Source organism: Leopardus geoffroyi, chromosome A1 (genome assembly GCF_018350155.1).
Source record: "Leopardus geoffroyi isolate Oge1 chromosome A1, O.geoffroyi_Oge1_pat1.0, whole genome shotgun sequence".
NCBI lineage: Eukaryota > Metazoa > Chordata > Mammalia > Carnivora > Felidae > Leopardus > Leopardus geoffroyi.
Window position 1 is genome coordinate 196863475 of NC_059326.1, and position 22001 is coordinate 196885475.

The following is a 22001-nucleotide window of genomic DNA, read 5'->3' on the forward strand; positions in this document are numbered from 1 at the left end:
ACACAAGATGGGAGCCCAGGAGAGGAAGTAACTCACCGAGGGGGCGACATGAGAGCTGGCATTGAAGGAATTACTCATCTGATCGGCATTTATTAAGCCCTGAGAAAGTGCCAGGCTCTGTGCAGCGTGCTAGAAATGCACGGTGCCATCGTGGCCCCCACAGTCATGGGATTTATGACGTGTGTGTGGCAGGGGGGTCAGGCGCTGATCACAGAATCACACCCATAGGGACGCATCGGTGGGCAGTGGGTGGAACTGGCCTGGGACTGGGAGAGCGGGCAGGGTGTGCAGACCATGACAGGGAGAGGGGCTGGGTGGGCAGAATTTGGCCAGAGCCCTATCTGTCTGTGAGGGTTTTCTGGCTTCCTTGCTGGGCTGGGAGCCCTGGGGCCACATCAGGCTCACTTGCATCCAAGACCATTTCATGCACACAGAGAGGCTTTTCCTGACCAGCCAGTCTTCAGATCCTTTTCTCACACCTGGCTCATTCCTTTCATGCCCATGTCACAATGACCACAGTTTCTGTGTTAACTGATCTGGGGTCAGTTTTCTCTCTACACTGTACACAGCACAGTGCCTGATGCACAGAAGGAGTTTCCATTTCTAGAAAGGAAGCTACGACACGTCGGGAGTCTATGAGACGGTGCTCGTGACACGTCAGCATGGCATTTGACACCCAGCACATTATTGTTGTTATTATTATTATATCGCCAGACAGGCATGGGGAGCTAGAGCCTCTCCCCCAAGTCTTTATAGGGGAGCGTATGTCAAGGAAAGAATAATAAATCTGGATGTCCCCATCACAACACTTCAACATGGTCAATTTTATTAATTATTTATGTACGTATGTATTTTGAGAGAAAGAGAGAGAGAGAGAGCACGAACAGGGGAGGCACGGAGAAAGAGGGAGACAGAAAATCCCAAGCAGGCTCCACACTGTCAGCGCAGAGCCCGATGCGGGGCTCAAACTCTTGAACCGCGAGATCATGCCCTGAGCCAAAACCAAGAGTCGATAATTAACCGACTGAGCCACCCAGGCGCCCCAACAACACGGTCAATCTTATTTCACATATTACCCTCCAGGCCACACACCCACACACGCAAATGCATGCAAAACTCGCTTTATTTTGACGCAAATCCCAGACATCATTATTATTCCATATGAGAGGGCTTCTTAAAGGAAATGTCACCCATCACGTGCCCCCAAGACTGGACACAGAGCACACAAGGTGAGAGGCACTGAAATGCACAGCAATTCTCAGCACTGTCTCTTTTGTTTTTTTTAACTTTTTAAATTTATTTTTGAGAGACAGAGAGAGAGAGATAGAGCATGAATGGGGAAGGGACACAGAGAGACAGACACACACACACACACACAGAACTTGAAGCAGGCTCTAGGCTCTGAGCTGTCAGCACAGAGCCCAACGCGGGGCTTGAACCATGAACTGTGAGATCATGACCGGAGCTGAAGTCGGATGGATGCTCAACAGACTGAGCCACCCAGGCGCCCCGCCTCTTTTTTTTAAAGAAGTCTCTAGGCTCCAATTGGAAAATGAAGATAACTGTACCTGGTCTAAGAGTTGTTAGGAGAATTAAATGAGTTAACACACAACAGGGACAGTCCTGCCTCAGAGCAGTTGTTCAATACATGTGAGTCACCTCCATTATGGCATCGCCGTCGTTATCAAGCCCTGGCTCAGGAGGCAGGCAGACTGGGTTTGCATGTAGCTTAGCTTCTGACTAGGTAAATAGCCCTAGGCATGTGACTTAACTTCCCCAAGCCTCAGTTTCCTCATCTACAAAATGGGTTCAGAATCACACCTGCCTCACAGGGTAGGGATGAGAATTCAGTGAGATACTATAGGAAAGGGAGGTCTTGAAACCACCCAGGCCCACAGAGCGGCTCATTTCTGACTGGGAGGCACAGCGAGAGCGGCTCTTCCCAGCCCTCACTGTCCAGAAGTGATAACAGGCTCGGCCAGGGGATGAGAACTGCCCAAGATCAAGGGCAGATCCAGGACGAGAGGCAGGGTCCCAAGAGCTTTGGTGGGAGATGAGACTTCTTTGCACGACCAAGTGCAAAAGAAGGTGGTGCAGGGCAGAGCCAGGCCTTCAGGAGTAGAGGGAGTCACTGCGAGGCTCGGAGAACGTACCTGGAAAAGCTCTGAGTCGTCGGGGCTGTACTGGCTGGGTTCAGTCTCGGAGCTCTCCGGGCACCACTGCAGCTCCCCGAAGCAGGTGGCTGAGTCAAAGTCGCTGGCGTCCAGCTGGGAGAGGTCAAGCTCGGGAAAGTCAGCGCAGAGTTGCTCCTCCCCGGACCCCCCACCCTGAGGAGACAGGAAGGAAGGAAGGAAGCGAGTCAGAGCTGGGTCCAAGCACAGACCCTCTTGCTCATGTTGCTGCCAGCCTGGGCCTCGGGCAGCCCTTGGCCAAGGCCTGATTTTGCCATGAGACCAAGAAATGTGAAGGTAGGCCCCGACACTCTTGCAGCTGTTGAAAGTACCAGGAACCAAGCCAGGCCCCGGCAATACAAATCCTGCCCGCTGCTCTCTCCCCTCCTCCTTTGCACTCCTACACATCCCTCAACGCCTCTTTCCCATAGCACCTCCCTCCTCTTACCAAAACTGTTGTGTGCAAAACTTCATTAGAAGCTGCAAACAGAGACTCATTTGCATTACTGTCCCCCGCTGAAAGGGGTTTCTGGGATGCGATATTAATAATGAAACAAACAACAGCAGTAATAATGGCTGGCATTATTGAGTGATTACAATATTCTGGAGAAATACTCAGCCACAGTCTCAGGGATTTTACAGGTGGATGTGTGTCATGTCTAAGATGTGGAAGACTGCTCATCCGTGCACAACAGGGAAACAAAACTATCACCACCTGTAGCATGGAACTGTTGAAAAGAACGAGGCAGACCTACACGCTCTCCATGACACGTTAAATACAAATGAAAACTAAATCATAGAAACTAAAAATCTAAAACTGAAACTAAATCATGAAAACTAAATCATATAGCGGGTCGAATATTAGCCCATAAAGAGAAAAATCGAACGACGCAATTCTTTCCGTACAATAGTGCATATGCAAATATACCGGAAAAGGTCTCCAAGGCTAAAAGCCACCTGACAGTGGTGGGTGGGGTAGAAGGGAGGCAGGGAGGACTGTGGCAACAGCACTGACTGAACCAGCGTTTCTCAACGTGTGGTCCCAGGACCGGCAGTGTCGACACCACCTGGGACCATGTTGGAAATAATGCAGATTCTCAGGCCTAACCCCAGACTCACTGAATCAGAAGGTGAGGGCTTTCTCACCTGGCTCCCACATTTAACAACTACCAGTAGAAGGACAGAGAGACGGCCCAAGCTGGGAGGTGGACAGAAAGAGCACAGCACAGGCCTTGGGGTCCGGCAGACCCGAGTCATAATCCCCACTCACCAGCTGTGAAACCTGGGGCAAGTTCTCTTTTTCCCTCTGAAACTCAACTGCCTTACCTATAGAATGGGACACCTCCTGCCTCATACAGTTAAGGTTAAGTAAGGTGATATTATGGCCTGGCTCAGGAGGGGCTCAATAAATGGTAGCTAACAGTAATAACAGCAAGTAAGAATAATAATATGGGGCGCCTGGGTGGCATTCAACTTCGGCTCAGGTCATGATCTCGAGGTTCGTGAGTTCGCGCCCCACGTCGGGCTCTGTGCTGACAGCTCAGAGCCTGGAGCCTGCTTCAGATTCTGTGTCTCCCTCTCTCTCTGGCCCTTCCCCTCTCGAGCTCTGTCTCTGTCTCTCTCTCTCTCAAAAATAAATAAACATTAAAAAAATAATAAATAAATAGAAAGGAAGGAAGGAAGGAAGGAAGGAAGGAAGGAAGGAAGAGGGCGCTGACTGGCTTAGTCAGTTAAGTGTCCGACTTCGGCTCAGGTCATGATCTCGTGGCTCGTGGGTTCGAACCCCGCATCGGGCTCTGTGCTGACAGCTCGGAGCCTGCAACCTGCTTCAGATTCTGTGTCTCCCTCTCTCTCTGCCCCTCCCCACTCTCGCTCTTTCTCTCAAAAACGAATCAACATTTAAAAAATCTTTTTAGGGGCGCCTGGGTGGCGCAGTCGGTTAAGCGTCCGACTTCAGCCAGGTCACGATCTCGCGGTCCGTGAGTTCGAGCCCCGCGTCGGGCTCTGGGCTGATGGCTCAGAGCCTGGAGCCTGTTTCCGATTCTGTGTCTCCCTCTCTCTCTGCCCCTCCCCCGTTCATGCTTTGTCTCTCTCTGTCCCAAAAATAAAATAAACGTTAAAAAAAAATTTTTTTTTAATAAAAAAAAATAAAATAAAATAAAAAAATAAAAAATCTTTTTAATTTAACAAAAAGATAAAGAAATAATAATAATAACAATGACAACAGTGTCTCATGGTGGGCAGAGAGGGTGGAGCTGCCTTAGAGAACAAAAAAACGCCTATGTGACACTTAAAAGAAATAGGTTTTGCACAGGCCTTTTCCTTAATTGTTCCCACTTACTAAGCCTCATAAATTATGAACAAATGTATATTATTAGCTCAACTTGACACAGGAAAAAGGCTTTTATCCGAATTTGGGTCAAATGTCTTAATTGGCGTTTTGCAAGAAGCCTGTATCCACAGGCAGCACCAGGGCCAGGTTCTCTCAAGTGGCTGGTCCCCTGCTCAGACTAGGGACCATGGTGCCCTGCGAGCCTCTGTCTCCAGGGACATCCCCCCCAGGATCATTCCAGGCCCCGCCCAACACCCTACTACTTCTGGTCATCACGCTCAGCTGCCCCGGCCGCAGGGAACACTCAGGCGGACTCTCAGCCTCCTCTGGCAGCTTCCTTCTCCTCTGTGTCCCGTCAGAGGCTGTGCGGATGCAGCAGCCTTGCCTGTTCTAGATAGATGATCCGTTTGTTTCCAGTCCCTGGCTACCGCGAACACGTCTGCAGTATGTGTGCACAAGCCTTTGCGCGGACGTACGTTTTTAGTTCCCCCGGGTGAACATTTCGGAGTGGAATTGCTGGGTCATAAATGGATGTGACTTGATAAAATGACAACATTGTTCTCCCAAATTGCCGTGCCACAGCACATGCTTATCAGCTGTGCTGAGAGCGCCGACTGTTCCACACCCTCCCCGGCACTGGGTGTTGTCACAGTCCTTTTCATTTTAGCCACGCTAGTGAGTGCGTTCCCACATTTATTAAACGCTACTATGAGCCAGGCGCCGGGACATGGAGGCCTCAGTTGATTCCTTCACAAGTTGACATCTTCGCGGGGAAGAAAACACATGCATATTTGATTATAGGTTGGGTTAGTGCCACGAAGGAAACAGGCCAGGTGCACTGACAGAGGATAAGAGAGGGAGGCGAAGTCTCTGTTAGTGGGGGGGGGGGGGGGAGGTCAGGAAAGGCTTCCTGGGAGAGCCGACATCCGAGTTGAGACTTGGAGAAGTCAGGCAGGGGAAGACGTGGGGAAGAACATTCCAGGCGGAGGGGCAGCAAGGCAAAGACCCAAGTGCGGGCCAGGCCTAGAGCACGAGGCACCAACCAAAGGTTGGTGAGGAGGCAGCTTGGGGAGTGACGGGGGGGGGGGGGGGGGGGGGGGGGGATGGGGGAAGATACCTTCAGAGAGGCAGGTGGAGGCCGGATCAGGTGGGGATTGGAAGGGATTTGGGTTTTACTCCAAGCGTGATGGGGGTGGGGCCAGCAGGGAAGCAGGCGGATGTGGCATCCAGGACAGGGGCAGGTGGCAGGGCTGGGAGGTACCACTCAGGCAGGCAGGGCGGGCACACCGAGGGCCTGTGGAGTGGGAGGGAGGGCCAAGGCAGAGACACGTGAGTGCTGAACGTGCTGAACGGCTAGTGTCTCACTGCCCCTCGGGTCTCATTGGCCGGCAAAGCCCTCAGTGATGAGCTCCCTTGGGGAGTTTTCTCTATGTCCCGGATCCCTCTCATCCCTGTAACTCAGAGAAGCCACATCTGGAGGACTTGCTTCTTGAGGCCTAGAAACCCAGACTGGCGAGGAACCAGCCGCCCTGAGAGGCTGTCCAGGACAGTCACCGTGGACAATCTGGGAGTCAGAGGCCCCTTCAAGAACCAGACGAAAGGGGCGCCTGGGTGGCGCAGTCGGTTAAGCGTCCGACTTCAGCCAGGTCACGATCTCGCGGTCCGTGAGTTCGAGCCCCGCGTCGGGCTCTGGGCTGATGGCTCAGAGCCTGGAGCCTTTTTCCGATTCTGTGTCTCCCTCTCTCTCTGCCCGCCCCCCCCCCCCCGGTCATGCTCTGTCTCTCTCTGTCCCAAAAATAAATAAACGTTGAAAAAAAAAAAAAAAAAAAAAGAACCAGACGAAAGCTATGGACAGCTTTTAGGTTACCCATTAAATATGTCTGAGCAACGCGTGTGCGTGCAAGAAATTCATACTTCTAGGCCTTCACGAACGCAGCCTAAGGACTCCTGGCCAGCTGGCCTACCTCCTTCACTTTGCAGATATGGAAACTGAGGCCCAAAGAGGATAGTAGATTTGCTCAGGGTCATCCAGGGAGTGTCCTTCCCATCAAAACCATGCCACCTCCTTTACAAAACACCCATAAAATGTCAGTGACTGCTGCACTTATCGATTAGCCACAGCAGCTCGGCATACCCTAAGTATACCCAGGACACAAAAATAAAGAAACCTCAGCTTCGCGGCCTTGGCAATTAGGGCCGAGGCTACTCTCTAGCTAAAAACCATTAAGCCCTGCGTTAATAGTGATTTCTCTGGCCCTCTCCGTATTTGGAGAGGCTTTTGGAAGGGGTGCCTTGGGTGACCCAGTTCTCTTGGAAAGGTCTGACTTGAGGCCTCCTTGTTCCTTACCAGCCATCTTCTGCCAGCCCCCCTAGCAGAGCTGGGAGGTCACAGCACAGGACTGACTACAGCCACTGCTATTACTGAGCGCTTACCAAACGCCGAGGGCTGCACTAAGTACCTTATGCACATCCTCTCAGATTCCTAAAATAACCCTCCAGGGCAGATGTCATTGTCCCGTTACTAATCAGGAAACTCAGAGAGGGAGTCACTCTCATTAGTTGCCCAGGGCTGCTGTAACCAAGCGCCACAGGGTGGGTGGCTTCATTTTTTTTTTAAGTTTATTTATTCCTTTTTGAGAGAGCCAGAGCAAGCAGGGGAGGGGCAGAGACAGGGGGGTGGGGGAGAAAGAGAGAATCCCAAGCAGGCTCAGTGCCGTCAGCACAGAGTCCAATCTCACAAACCACGACCCAAGCAGAAACCAAGAGTGGGACACTTCACTGACTGAGCCACCCAGGTGTCGTTGGCTGGGTGGTTTAACCAACAGAAATGTTTTCTCTTCCCGCTCTGGAGGCTGGAAGGCTGAGCTCAAGGTGTTGGCAGGGGCGGCCCCTTCTGAGGCCACTCTTGTTGGCTTGTGAACGACCTTCTCCCCGTATGTCTTCCCACCGGCTCCCTCCCTCTGTGGGTGCCTGTCTCTGTGTCCACATTTCCCTTTTGATAAGGACACCAGCCATGTTGGATTAGGGTCCATGCTAATGACCTCACTTGAACTAGATGACCTCTGTAAAGACCCTATCTCCAAATCAGGTCACATTCTTCAGGTACTAGAGGGTTAGGATTCAAACATCATCTTTTGGAAGACACAACTCAACCCACAGTACCCAGAGTCCCAGAAAGGCGAAGCTGAGATTCTAAGCCAAGTCTCTTTGTTCCCTGCAAAGCCTGTGTTTTTTTTACTTCTGAAAGTGAGAAGGAACATTCAAGACCATTTATTCCCATTTACAGATAGGAAGGTGGAGCTTCAGACAAGATCTGAGAAAGATCCAAGTCATGTGGCAGGTTCACGGCTGCACAGGAACAGGTGTGGGGCCACACACAGGACGTCTCGTGCATATGGCCCCCTCTGGTCTCCACTATTGGTCCGTTCACACCCCTGCCGGGGGATGCCCCTCTGGTCGCTGAGCCCTCTGTACCCATTCCCTCAGCAGCATCACACCCCTGATCTGAAAAGGCTGCGGCTGCCCTAAGCCAGGGAGATAAATGGCCCTAGCAGTGGATTAATGGTGTTTTGTACAGATTCACATAAGTGGCTTCATTGGAAGCCTGTGTATCTTGTTGGAAATCGATTCCCTGCTTAAGAAAGAATGCATCTTCAGGAAAAATTGGTGGCTCCACTTTCCTGACTACAATCAGCAAATCGTCGAGCTTCGTCCCTGGCCCAGAGCACATTCTCGGAGTTACTGAGCAGAAGGAAGCAGGAAGGGGGAAAGAGGGAGGCAGCAGTGACAGAGCTCGGGTTCTGGGTCTGTCCACATTCACTATGTGTCCTTTACCATGTGTGCACTTCGCTATGGCACCTCCCCTCTCAGTTCCCATTGCCCCTCCTATTAAAGAGAACATCAGGGGCGCCTGGGTGGCGCAGTGGGTTAAGCGTCCGACTTCAGCCAGGTCACGATCTCGCGGTCCGTGAGTTCGAGCCCCGCGTCGGGCTCTGGGCTGATGGCTCAGAGCCTGGAGCCTGTTTCCGATTCTGTGTCTCCCTCTCTCTCTGCCCCTCCCCCGTTCATGCTCTGTCTCTCTCTGTCCCAAAAATAAATAAAAACGTTGAAAAAAAAAAAAAAAAAAAAAAAGAGAACATCAAACAGACAGACTTTATGACCCCTCTTGCTCAATCAAGCATTTGATGCAATTCTGTACTAATCTAGTCTCTGAAATCCACATAGGCTTTCAGGAACTATCTAGGTAGAACTCGGCATTTAACAAATAAATAAATGAATTAATGAATTTACCGAAGGGGACACAAAGGCGGAGCGAGAAATACTGTCTTGAAATGGAAAGAGGCTTAGACAAAGGTCGGGGCCCTGGCTTTGCTATTAATGCTAATCCTTTGAGGTCAGGACATAACTTTGGCCACTTCAGTTTCTCTTGAAGAAATGGGGATAATAAAAAGCATCCTACCTCACAGGGTTCTTACAAAGATAAAGTAACATAGGTTGGGAGCCTAGCATGCATCAGACACCCCATGAATGGTAGTCAGAGATACAGCACCTACAGTTGACTTTCAAGTGACATTCACAGCTACGCTCTCATGGACACCTTCCCAAATGCAGGAGTGGTCAGTGGTCAGCATCTCCACTTAACTGATGGAAAAATAGGGGCTCTCAGAGGATCAATGCTTGAACTCGTCTTCTTACCCATCCCCTCAGTCCTTAAACCTACTGGTTAAACCGACTGGCTCTTCCAACCCTGCTCCACTGATAATAAGTTGTCTTTGACGGTCTGAGGCAAGTTTTCTCTTTTATTTATTTATTTTTTTAATTTTTTTTTCAACGTTTTTATTTATTTTTGGGACAGAGAGAGACAGAGCATGAACGGGGGAGGGGCAGAGAGAGAGGGAGACACAGAATCGGAAACAGGCTCCAGGCTCTGAGCCATCAGCCCAGAGCCTGACGCGGGGCTCGAACTCACGGACCGCGAGATCGTGACCTGGTTGAAGTCGGATGCTCAACCGACTGCGCCACGCAGGCGCCCTAAGTTTTCTCTTTTAAATTGCAATCGGGAATGCCCAGACCAGCCATGAGAGCTGCTACGGTGGCAGGTACCTGGCAGTGAGGTCACCTTTCCTGCCTTCCTCACCATGGTGGACACCACTAACTGAACACAACTATATTTCCTGCTGAGCCCCACGCCTACGCAGAATGGAGCCTTAGTAGCCACTACTAATGAATCAGAACTGGCCTGGTCTAGATCTAGAACTCTGGGCCCATCCTCGCCTTCTACGAAGGACGTAAGGTTGGTATTCATAAAGTTCCTGCAAAACCATTTCATTACTCATGTTTTCTTCCCCTCCCACCTCTGATGTGGCTGGCCTCCCACCCACCCCCCCTTCTTAATGGTGGCAGCCTCCTGATTTTTCTTGGGGAAGCTGCCCCTCCCTGCCACCCAGACAGTCCAGGTAAGCACGGTCTAGCTAATTAAAATGCTTCATCCAGTGACCACAACAACTGCTTCAATTGGTTCAGAGGTGGATCAGAGTGAACACCCAAGAATTTGCCGGCTCGTTTAGACAGAGGGGCTTAGCTGATTAAATTTAATTCTGGAGCGACTGGCAGACATCTTTGCCACCACCTGGGAAGAGAGCCTGCCTGAAAAGGAAGCTGGCGTAAGGAATGCAGACCAAGAAGCAGAGAGAGACAGAGAGTCCTGATAAAATAATTTAAACACTTGGATCCAGCTGTGCCTGAAGCCAGTCTATTCTCTGTACTCTGCAGTTATATGAGTGAGTAAGTTCCTTTTCAGATTACATGCCAGCTGGAGTTTCTGTCACCTATCAATGAAAAAGTTATGACTAATTCATCTCTCTTACATTAAAAAAAAAAAAAATCTAATCTTCCCACTGTCTTCCAAATTAGTACAAAACTCCTAAGGAGACTTCTAGGAGAACAGTAAGACGAGTAATTGATCTTAGTCCACACAGAAATCCTTACAGCATCCTCTGATATAAGACACGGGAGCCACAGACACAAAGCTAAGCTCCACTAAGAGTAAGTTGAAAATGGAAGGGTTCTGGGCCCAGCCTAAAGGAACAAACACCCTGAGAGTAGATAAACCAGGCCATTGAAAGGCTCTCTGACAAAAACACTCAAGGCCTTTTCCACGTGGAAGCATCTGGCCCCAGGCCTGCCAAGCACAACTCAGGGATGTTCAGCCCTTTTCACTGGCGCCCAAGTTCTGGCCATACAGCTGCCCGCTTAAGGTTTAATGTAAAGGCGACCCAATGGGAGGTCATCAGGTCTGGTGAGAGTGAGTTCTCCAGCCCAGAGAGCAAAATGGGTTCTAGAATTCCAAACTGGGCTATGAGGCCAAGCCACACCTAGCTAACCAGGAAGGGTGGCCAGATACCAGTGACTGGATGGAGCTCTTCTCACCAGCCGGCCAGGTTCATTAACACTGTCAATCTCCTCCTGTAACATCAGTGTTCACTGATGCCCACGGTGCCCCAGAGCCGCAGGGAGGACCCCCTAGGGCATCCACACTTCAACTCCCGCTGGCTGGGCTGCCTGTGTACCTGGGGTCAGCTCTGCTTCTTCTCAAAGCTGTTTGTTACTAGAAATTCTTGATCCAAGTGAATGAATCCCCAATCTGGAAACAGGAGCCCTGGTACAGTGGGTGTGGCCTATACAGGAGATGAGCTGGGAGAACCCTAAGTGGGTTCAGCTGGTACCCAAACAGCTCTATAGCAAAAGACTGGAAATAATGTACATGTCATGCGGCTTCATTATTACGTTTTATGATTTTGTGCTCCTACTGACTGACTTTTTCCTAAGAATTCCCCTCTCCAGACCCCACCCCACCCCGCTACTGTTCCCACTCTCATCAGATAAGATGCCTATTGTACATGGATTGCAGCCTGCCCAGCACTGGAAATAAATACCTACGATGGACTACAAACAGCACAGAAACCAGGGGCTTGGGTGCTGGAAGATTCTGTAGGAAGACTTCTTTTGCAGATAAGGAAACTGAGGCAGTAAGTCTCCTGGGGTGGGTGTTATCTTAGTCATCTCCTTCCCCCTCCCCGTTGCCTTCAAGCGGTCCCTTATCAAACAGAGATCTGCAAAGTCTCTTGGAGCTATGCCCGGGTGAAGCTACCTGGGGCGGAGTGGCTCCTGAATGCCCTGGCAGGTGGCTGTGCACGGCCCAGATGCCCCTCCCTTGGCAGCAAGGCTGTAGAAGGTGCCATCAGCTGTGTCCCAGCCCCATCGCACCCCTACTGGCACAACAGGCCTGCCTTTCAGAAGGCCCAGGCTGCCCCAGACCCAGGAAAGTGGTGGACGTTGCATGATTTATTTTAAAACAGTAAAAGGTTGGACTATATCCTGCCACTTGAGCGAGTGAGGGAGCGAGCGAAGGTGTTTTGGGGACAGCGCGATCCGCACGTTGCGTCTGCCTGCAATTGCAGTCAATTTCACGCACTTGAGTTCAAGGGCTCTTGAATTCAAAGGAGAGTGGCAGGAAAAGTGCTTGGCAAACTGCAAAGCATGTGCAGGTATCTGTTGATTTGTTGAGGCAGAGCTGGCCCCGGCTCGTCACTTACTAGTTGCAGGGCATCACCCAGCCTCTTGGCATCTCCTGAGACCAGCCTCCCCTGTGGAACTGTTGTGTGGCTTGAGTTTCCAGCCTGGGGCCTCTCTGTGCTGGCACTCCCTTCGCCCGGACCGCCTCCTCTCTCTTGCATCTTCGAATGGCTGGTTGCTTCTTACGATCCCTGCAGCAGATTAAATGTCCCTCCCAGATGGGCCTTCCTGAGCACTGTATCCTACAGACAGCCCCGTCTCCCTCTTACGGTAACACCACTCTGCGGCAATGCCCTCAATTAGCACTCTATTCCTTGGTATTTCCATTCCCCCCACCACCCCCGGTATTTTTAAAAATTGTGGTAAAATATACATAACATAAAATTTGCCATTTTGGCCACATTGAAGCAGACAGTTCAGAGGCATGAAGAAGATTCACCCTGTTGTGCAGCCGCCGGCCACCAGCCCCTCCAGAGCCCGACCCCGTTTTTCCTGTATCCACCTACACATTGGCGCCTCCCCAACTGTCTCCCTGGTGCTGAGCGCAATACTCGGCACATAGTAGGTGCTCAATAAACAAAACGAGCTAAAGGTGGACTTGCCTTGTAAACTGTGCATGACAGTACGAAGAAAGCAGCATGAACATGTTTTTCCATACAGCCCCGAGACGAGGCCAAAATGCCTGGGAGCCTCAGTTACCGGATAATGATTTCGAGTTTTATCCAACACGGTGGGGGCAAACCCGCCAAGAACTCCTTTTCTTGCCTGGTTCCAGGCCCCTTTGCGAGGTCAAGAATGAAGATATCCGATCACACAAGCCACCTGACACGAACACTCACCATTTCAACACATCAGCTGTACCCAGAGCAACATTTTATCAGTCGCTGAAGGGCAAGCACAAAAATAGACTGTGGAGAGCAAATGCCACCCTCGGCGGCGGTTGAAAGGCTCTGGCATACGGTGACCCGAGGCCTGGGGACCCGGGAGGTAGGTCCTCTGTCGCAGTAGCACACAGAAATTGGAAGGTGGAATCAGAGCCAGGGTTAGGATGAGGTGAGGGAGGCACCCAGCCCCCACCCCCCGCCTTGGGCACCAAAAAACTCAGTAATCAAAACAGATTGTCTCTAGTGCAACACTCTGAAAAAATCAAAATTAATGCAAAAACCCCATGATGAGCAAAATATCAAAATTCTAAATAAAGAGAGGCCAGTAGTACTGGTTTTTCCTTTTGCTTCAGGCATCTATATGGCTCTGTATGGCAACTCTTACTGTTCCTGCCTTTATTTAAAGATTTGGTATTTTGTTCTGCATGGATATTTAGGCGTCCAGTTTTATTATTTTTAAACACTGCCTGAAAATATGATTAGCAGGGGTGCCATGGGTGGCTCAGTTGGTTAAGCATCCAACTCTTAACCTCAGCTCAGGTCTTGACCTTGATCTCAGGGTCACGACTTCAGGTCCCACACTGGGCTCCATGCTGAACCTGAAGCCTACTTTAAAAGAAAAAAAAGAGAGAAAGAAAGACAAGGGGGAAAAAACCCCACAAAACCCTATGAATTGTCTTGATTACTGACTTTTTTGGCATCCCCTTTAATTTTGTACCTGAACCATGTGTCTCCTTTGCCTCCCCCTAATGCCAGCCTGGATGAGACGCTGAGTTACTCTATGTGCAGATGGCTCAAATGAGATCAGTCACGTCCAAGATCACGTCACTCCGGGCCTCTGTTTGCACATCTCTACGAAGGGACCCATAACCCTCTGGTTGCTGTGGAATTATCCCAGACCAGCCCAGTGTGCTATTTTAGACGGAAAAATGCTTGGGAAAACTCTGAGGTGCTGTCTGCATGATGAGGAACTGTTATTAAATTTTTATCAAAGGTAGTGAGTGGTCCGACTGAGTGGGAGGCAGCACTCAGTTCAGCAAAACACTTGCCCTATTTAGAATGAAGGAGGGAAGTTTGCTAAATGAATAGATTTTGCTTAAGAAGAGACAGAAATGAGGGGCGCCTGAGTGGCTCAGTCAGTTAAGGGTCCGACTTCGGCTCAGGTCATGATCTCAAAGTTTGTGGGCTCAAGCCCTGCGTCCGGCTCTGTGCTGACAGCTTAAAGCCTGGAGCCTGCTTCAGATTCTGTGTCTCCCTCTCTCTCTGCCCCTCCCCTGCTCTCTCTCACTCTCTCTCTCTCTCAAGAATAAATAAACATTAAAAAAAAAAAAAAAAAAAAAGAAGAGAAAGATGAGAGCAGGTTCATGGTTCTCCCTGCGACCAAGCCATCCCCTCCCGTCTTGATCCCATTCCTGAATGGGAAGAAAGGCAGAGGGTTGCAGCTTGCCCTGGCAAATGTGCCCACCTGATGTGGCTGAAAGGGGTGGCCGCTGACATTCTCATCAAGTCGTGGCAATCCTAAACTGGCTGGCGCTTTCCTTCCTCAGCACATTTTGTGAGGTTTCCTCAAAATCTGAATTTCCTCAGGAGATGGGGGGGGGGGGGGGCGGGTTGGCTAGCAGGTGCCAGCTGGGAGATGGATGAAAAAGCACCTGGCTTTGGTCATATGACAAAGAAAGTTCTGGAAGTGGATAGCAGTGACGTTTGTGTGACATCGTGAATGTGCCGAATGCCACCGAATTGTACACTTAAAAAATGTTTAATTTTAGGTTATGTATATTTTACCACAATAAAATAAAAACAAACATAAAAAAGTCCCAGAGACCTAAAAAAAAAAAAAAAAAAGTAGCCAGCACACTCCGTCTGGAGGTATTCTCTGGGGTCCTACAGTGTCCGTGTTCTTTGGTTCTATTTATGTGTCTCTTCCCCAGCTGCCAGGAGAGACAGGGAGCTGGGCCAGGGCTCGGCTGAGAAGCCCTTTTGCCTGTTAGCACCGTTATAAATAACCCAGAAGGAGGCAGCAAAGGGGTCCTGGCAGGGGAGTGAAGGTCAGGCAGCCCCTTTGTGGCATTTGAGGAAATGTCACGCTCCACAGGCCAGCAAGGTGCCAGCTCACATCTCCAGCCCGGCGCTGCCCAGTGCTGACTGCGACCTTGCCCTCATGCCAGGGACCCGATGGGGCAGCGCTCCCCCCAGGAAGGGCAGCGCCCAGGGGGCTGGCTCCTGGTGGTTCTGAGCAGAGACAGGGCCGCTGGGTGGGTGGAGGGGTGCTGGGTAGCTGAGGATCACCTCCCCCCACCACCGGCCTAGCAGGGAGAAGCCGAAGTCAGGTCCCCAGGAACCCAGGCCAGGGCTCGGCCACCGGCACACCAGCCCCAGCCCCTCGGCCGACACACACACCGACCCGCTGAGGGAGAGACGACTCAGCAACGCTCAACCCACAACTGCCCCTGCTGGGGCTGCTGCGCAGCCTGGGAGCCGGGAGGGGCCTCACAGCCCATCTGGTCCTGTGGTTCCCACGCTGGGCTCCCTGGGGAACCCCCTGCATCATCTCTCCCACAGCCCACCAGGTCCCTGGGCTCTGCAGTGGGAGAGATTATGAGCGGGTTCATTCACTGGTTTCTCCATTTTTATTAACGAAAAACCACGCAGTAGCCACCCATCATACTCCTGTGGAACCTAAGTGAATTCGACATTATGAGCTGGGCCAATCACAAATACATGGAAAGCCAAACTTGTGTTTCTTTCTTACATATCAGAAATAGGGTGACATTATATTTTGCACATGAATCCTCGATTTCCCCATACCTTAATCTTCACACACGCTGTTTCATGGGTAATCGAAGGCCTCGAGGAGGGTCATTTGAATCCTCAGACTAAAAAGCCACTCCCCGGGGAGGCGGTATCCCCCCCTCAGAGCGCCTGAGTGGCACGTGAGTGCGGGTACCCCCACCCTGCAGATGGAAAGGTAACGCTCAGGGAGGTGACATGACTTTGCTAAGCAGGATGTGAATCCAGACCCAGCTCCCAAGTTCTTGGCTGCCCCACCCTCGCCCCCCTCCTCAGGTGACTAGTGCCGTCAATAGCACTACGGGCGTTTGGGGGGCTCTTTCCCTCGCTCTGTGCAAGTTTATCTACTAGACTTTAAAATAATGGGGAGGGGGAAATGTTCTCAGAGCCCTGCTAGCACCTTTGAGATTCTTTATGCGTTCAGGAGGCCCAGGTCACAAGCTGCTGGTGTAGACCAACAGATGAGGGAGCCAAGGCCCCCTCCGGGAGGGCACGGGCACTGCCACCATCACCAGGGAGCAGAAGGCCGAGCTGAGACTAGGGTTAGTCACTCACTCTCCTACTTGAAAGCCTTCCCTGACTCCTCCCTGCCCGTGACAAACCCCCAATGTCCTCACCTGGCTATGAGGCCCGGACTGCCTTCTCCCCCACCCTCTCGGCTTGGGCTCTCCACCTGGGACACCTCCCTGGGTCCGTGGCCACTCTGCCAGCATTCAGTCTCAGTGAGACAGGCCCTTCCCAACACGGAACTCACCTGGTCACAGTGAACCATACATACCCCCACCTGCTATCCGCATCACAAAGCCAGGGACTGTCTGTCCCCCCTCCAGAATGCACACCGCACAAGGGCAAGTGGCTGGGCTTTCCTAGAACCGTGGCCGGCACAGAGTCGGTACTCACCAAACCTCTGTGGGATAGGTGGGGTAGCCGGGGATGCGGGTACAGCCCCCACTTCCCAGGACAGTTTTGGGATCTCTGCTTCACATTACTGTGATCCCTGCAAAGTCTCCCTCACGCTCACCGCCCCTCCCCCCACCAGCCTTTGCTGGGGTTGGGGAGGGGGTGATTTCCTTCCATATCCGTTTATTCCCTTAAGGAAACTCCTGCCTTTCCTTTTCCAGTGGGTCAGATGATGAGAAACCCAGACCCATGGGCTCCCAGATAAAGCTGGTGGGAAACAGATTCTCTCTGGCCCCAGCAGGCCCTCCCTGGTCATGGGGTCAGTGAGGGCCAGAGGAGAAGGGAGGCCAAGAAGGCCGGCTTAGCAGACCCCCTCTCACTCACGCCTGAGGCCTGGGCTCCTTCCAGCCACGGATGGACCTGCCTCCCGTAGAAGTGTGTTCCCTGCGAACATCACGTGGATCCGTGTCCAACAAATCCCCCTTCTCATGTGTCCCACGAGGTGGTACTGCCCCAGGCTTCTCGGGCAGGGCAGGGCGTCGTTAGTAAGCACCAACAGTGGAGTAACGGACGCCTACACTGTGAAAGGGAAACCATCCGACAGTGCTTGGTTATCACCGAAGCCACGTGATGGGAACGAGGCAGGAAGTGGGGAGTTCTCAGATACAGAACGGTGAGATTTCTCGGGGAGCGGAGTTCCCGCCGTGCCTGCATATAAGTGCCATCTGAACCTGCAAGGTTTCCCTCGCCCCATTAGAATCGGAGGTCTTCGGGCTCATAAGAATCCTTTATGCTGTAACCTAGAAGTTCGCCCATTTGATCCTCATAAGACAAAGGTTACGCCATTTTCCCGTCGAGGAAGTTAAAGTTCAGAGAGGGGAAATAACTTGCCTAGAGTCATACAGAGAATTAAAGAGAGGAGCGGGACTAGAAACCCCAAGACCGCGGACTCCTGGTCAAAGCAATAATGGAGAACGTTGACCGGGAGTCCCAACCCTGACTTCTCCGCGCTATTGGCACGGACTCTTGAATGAGTCCCTCCATTTCTCGGAGCCTCAGTTTCCCCATATGCCAACACTGGCCAGCACTGGAGACCACGGTCAGTCAAGTGGGGCTCTGGGACGTGCAGGGTCGGCCCATGACATCCTGGGCATGGCGGGAAAGCCTCAGATGCCCCGTCAGCAACTAACAAGGGGGAAAGACGGTGCATACAGAGCGGTGAGCACGGAGACGGAGCTTGTGGCGGTGCAGTCTGCACCGGCGTCACAGGAGGGCGTGGGGAAGATCTGCAAGCTCCTGGCTGCACTCTTCCAAGTGTGGTCCGCGGGCCAGTAGCATTGGCTTCATCTGGAGCTTATTAAATTCTGCAGACTCTCGTGCTGAATCCCCAGACCTCCTGATTCAGAATCTGCACTTAAACAAGATCCCCAGATGATTCATAAGCACATTAAAGCTTGGGAAGCAAAAATGTTTAAATGAGGAGTCGGGTTGGAGCATGTGATCTCGGGTTCAACACCTAAATCCTTCGAGCCCCAGCGTCCCCATCTGTGGCGTACAGATAATGACGTGCTCACAGGACGTCCTCACAGGACGGCTGCGAGGGTTACGTAACGTCACGCATGCCAGCAGCCTTGCCCGGTGCCCGGCAGGTAACAGCTGCCCAAACTGCTAGCTTCTTCCCTTCCTGGAAGGCCTCTCTTTCCATCCCAAGTCCTGCCTGCACATCTGGGAAGCGAAGAAAAGACCCCCATGGGGCAGCAACAGATGGGGACAGGGTGGGAGCAGAGGGAGAGGAGGAGAGAAGAGGAAATAAGAAGCAAACTAAAAACAAGCAGCAGAGACCGTCCGAATCCCCAGGAGGCAGGCGACATGTGAAACCCAGAGATGCAGCCAGCAGCCGTTTCAGCTCACGTCCTGCACCAGGGCTATCAAGGACTGCCAGAAGCCACCAGGCCGGGAGGGAGGGAGAGAGGAGAGGAGCAAGAGCCACACACCGTGTCCCCTCGGGCCAACACGTGACAATGCCTTTCCAGGCTGGCTCTGAACCGGTTCTGTGGCCAAGGCAGACATGACACCACCCCAAGGGTCACTGGAGCAACCAGACAGAAGCCAGGGGCTCCGGCTGAGCCCTGAGAAGGGTCAGACATGGATCCAGGGACTGTGCTTGACAGTGGGGGGCTGAGCTATGTGATCTTAGCCGAGCGATTTAACCCCTCTGGGCCTCAGTCAAACAGAGGATAATAATAGCCCTACCGACCACCTTAGGGTTCTTAAGAGGACGTAAGGAGAAGGGCTTTGCGTAGCGTCTGGTGCAGAGTAAGTGCTCAAAAGACAACGGCCATTAGTGAGACTACACCGAAGAGTCCAGAAGGAACTGCTGGTGCTTCCTCACCACCCCCACCCCCATCACTGAGTTAACCCTTCACTGACCCTGGTGCGCACCGCCATCAACTCACACAGGCTCCTGCTTCCCCTCCAGTCCCCCTCCAAGCTTCTGGACACGAGCCGCCACAGCCATGCCGTCAAGATGCAGCTCTGACCCCACCGGGCCCTGTTTAATGCCCAGCCTGCTCCTGCTTGCTCCCAGATGGCGACCAAAATCCTTCCTGAGGCCTGGAAGGTCCCGTGTGATCTGGGTCCCGCCTACCTGCCCCGTATCGTGTCACCGTATTAACCCACCCCTACCTCCACTTTTGGCCCCTTTGGCCTCCCTTTCACCTCTGGCGCTTGCCAGGGTCTCTCCCTGCACAGGGTCTATGCACGGGCTGTTCTCTCTGCCTGGAACATCATCCCCACGCTTAGCCCTGCTCTGCCTACGTATCTCTCCCAGCTAGCCTACTTCCCAGGGGAAGCTCTCCTTGAGCCCCGTGGAGCACGTGAGGAGCCCCACCGCACCCTCTCGCAGCCTCCTAGAGGTCCTGAGCCTTCCAGGGCTCATCACAGTTACTAACTAAACACTTTTTTGAATGGGCATTTTATTAACGCTCACTGCTATAAATCCGGCCCCAGGCACATAGTAAGTGCTTAATAAACACCGGGGTCGCGAATGAATAACCCCATTCTCGAGCAACCACCTCACCCACCCCCTCATGCCCCAGGCCTTCACTTTCCACACACACGGAACAAGCCCCAGTGCTGCCTGATCCTCAACCTACATCCATGACCCGCTGGCCCGGCGCCAGAGATCCAAACGTTTCTAGATCTGATTTTCTTGAAAGCAGCTTTGGGACGTGGCCAGGGGAGGCGTGCACCGCCAGCCTCGGCAGTAAACGCTGATGAAGCTGTCTGGACCAGCTGAGCTGAGATCAGGAAATGCCAAGATTTAAAAGCATCCGGAACCCATTTATTTATTGTTGTTCTTGCACTTCCAGGCTATTTTAAGCTTCAGATCGATCTGCTGGCCCTCCTCTCTCCAAACGCTGCTTCAGAAACACCCAACATGCACCTGGCCCTACCTGGCAAGGCTCGGCTGCCCCTGCCCCATATGATACACCACAGCAACAGCCACAAAAACGGGTGGCTGTTCTTGTTTACCAGGTGCCTCTGGGACCGGTAGGTGCTTTCACCGAAAGTCCCCAACACTCCCAAAAAGGAAGTATCACTAGCTCCATTTGAAAGACATTGAAATTGCAACTCAGAGAGGTGAAGAAACCTGCCCGGGGTCACACAGCTAGAAAGTGCTAGAACTGGGATTCAACCCCAGATCTGCTGAATCCAAAAGTCAGGCTCAGCTCTTAGCCACTTGGCTATAATGCCCACCTCATGCCCCCACCAAAGCTCGTCGTACACACTGGGAGTTTTCTCATCCAGCCACCTGCAAGGACCGTATCACCAGTCGAAGCCCCCTGCCCCTACGGGCACTGCCACGAAGGTAGCCACGGTGGGTTGCTAAGTGAAAGGGGGAAGTTGACATTCTATGATCCTGTCTGTGCTTTTAATAAAAGATGCGGCATGGATGGAAAGAAGACACACAGGTCACATATTCAGAGATCCTCGCTAGGAGAACAGAAGAAAATATTTAAGAGTTTGGAAACAGGAACAAGGAGTTGGTTGGGGATGGGGGAGGTCACAGAATATTTACTTTCTATTTAGGTCCTTCCTTACTCTTCGAGGATTTTATTTCTATTCGGTCACATACACGCCTCAACCCCTCCTCCAAAGTCCAATTCATATGCCACCCTGGCTGTGGAGCCTGCCCTGACTGTCCCCGCTTGTCCCTCCTCTCAATCTCCACCATCTGCTGCCTCTATCTCTCAGGCACATAGGCCACTGAGCCTGTGTCCTCCAGTGCATACAGATATGAGAGCTCCCAGGCAGGCAGGAGCCCCAGGGCCTGGGTCAGGGTCTCCCCACACTGAGGCCAAGCCTCTGCTAAGGTAGGGGCATGGAGAGCCTCGATGAATGAGTAACTGTTTCATTTTCTATCTATCTTGGTCCATGGCCTCCTGAAGCCAAGGAAGTTGGAAACTCTAAAATGGAGCTTGGAGGCAGGCAGGGAAGGAGGAAAGCAGAGAATCAGAGGGTAAATTCAGCTCCTGGAATCCTGCCCAGTGCTCATCCCTGGGAAATGACTCAAGCACTGCTTATGCCAGCAGACGGTCCATTTGGGCCCTGAGGTCACCAAATCTCGTCATGGTCCTGCTTATTAAATATAGAGGAGCGTGAAATAAAGCCACCACGTCTGGTGTCGGGGCTCTGAGGAAGGGACAGAGAGACAAAGACGGGAGGCAAGGAGTCTGTCCCCTGTCAACCAGTCCTGACTGCTCACCGAGGAAGCTCTGGGCTGTAACTGAGACCGGACCCGGATATCGGACTTGGCTCCTGGCCTTGGTGGGAGCTCAGGGACGGTCCCATCTCACCTCACAGGCAGCGAGGGGGTCCCTGCCTTCTTCAGTACCCAGCCCCTGCTTGAGGACCTCTGAAAAGGTCACACTTGATACCCATGTCATTGGTACTGTCCAACCACCAAGTAAAGAGAGGTAGATACACTGACCACCCCATTTTACAGATGAGGAAACTAAGTCCTAGGGATGGTAAGTAATATGTTGGAGATCACGCAGCAAAGTTAGTGACATTGGAACTGGACCAAGGCTGCAGCACGGGGAAGAGCCTGAACTAGAACTCCACTGGCTGGAGCTCTGTGACTACAGGAAGCCACCCATTGGCCCAAGGCCTCGGTTTTCTCATTTGTTTAGTGAGCTGCCTGCTCACAGGGCAGCATGAGAATCTACTGAGCTGGGGCCATGCTTCTCTGTCTCTGATCACATACCTACGGGGGACGCAGTGGTCGGCAGGGAAATACAAACGCACAGGCCCTCTCCCCACTCCCCAATATCTGGCACAATGGAA

At 52.1% G+C, this 22001-nt stretch overlaps 1 protein-coding gene across 2 annotated transcripts in view; it reads right to left on the bottom strand.

The window, feature by feature from the left end:
• PPARGC1B (PPARG coactivator 1 beta) overlaps positions 1-22001 on the bottom strand; it is a 112056-nt gene that overhangs the window by 30756 nt on the left and 59299 nt on the right. For both annotated transcript variants that reach the window (XM_045437402.1, XM_045437410.1), the window contains exon 2: positions 2154-2327. In XM_045437402.1, the coding sequence (XP_045293358.1) occupies positions 2154-2327 (174 nt within the window). The remainder of the gene's footprint in view (positions 1-2153; positions 2328-22001) is intronic.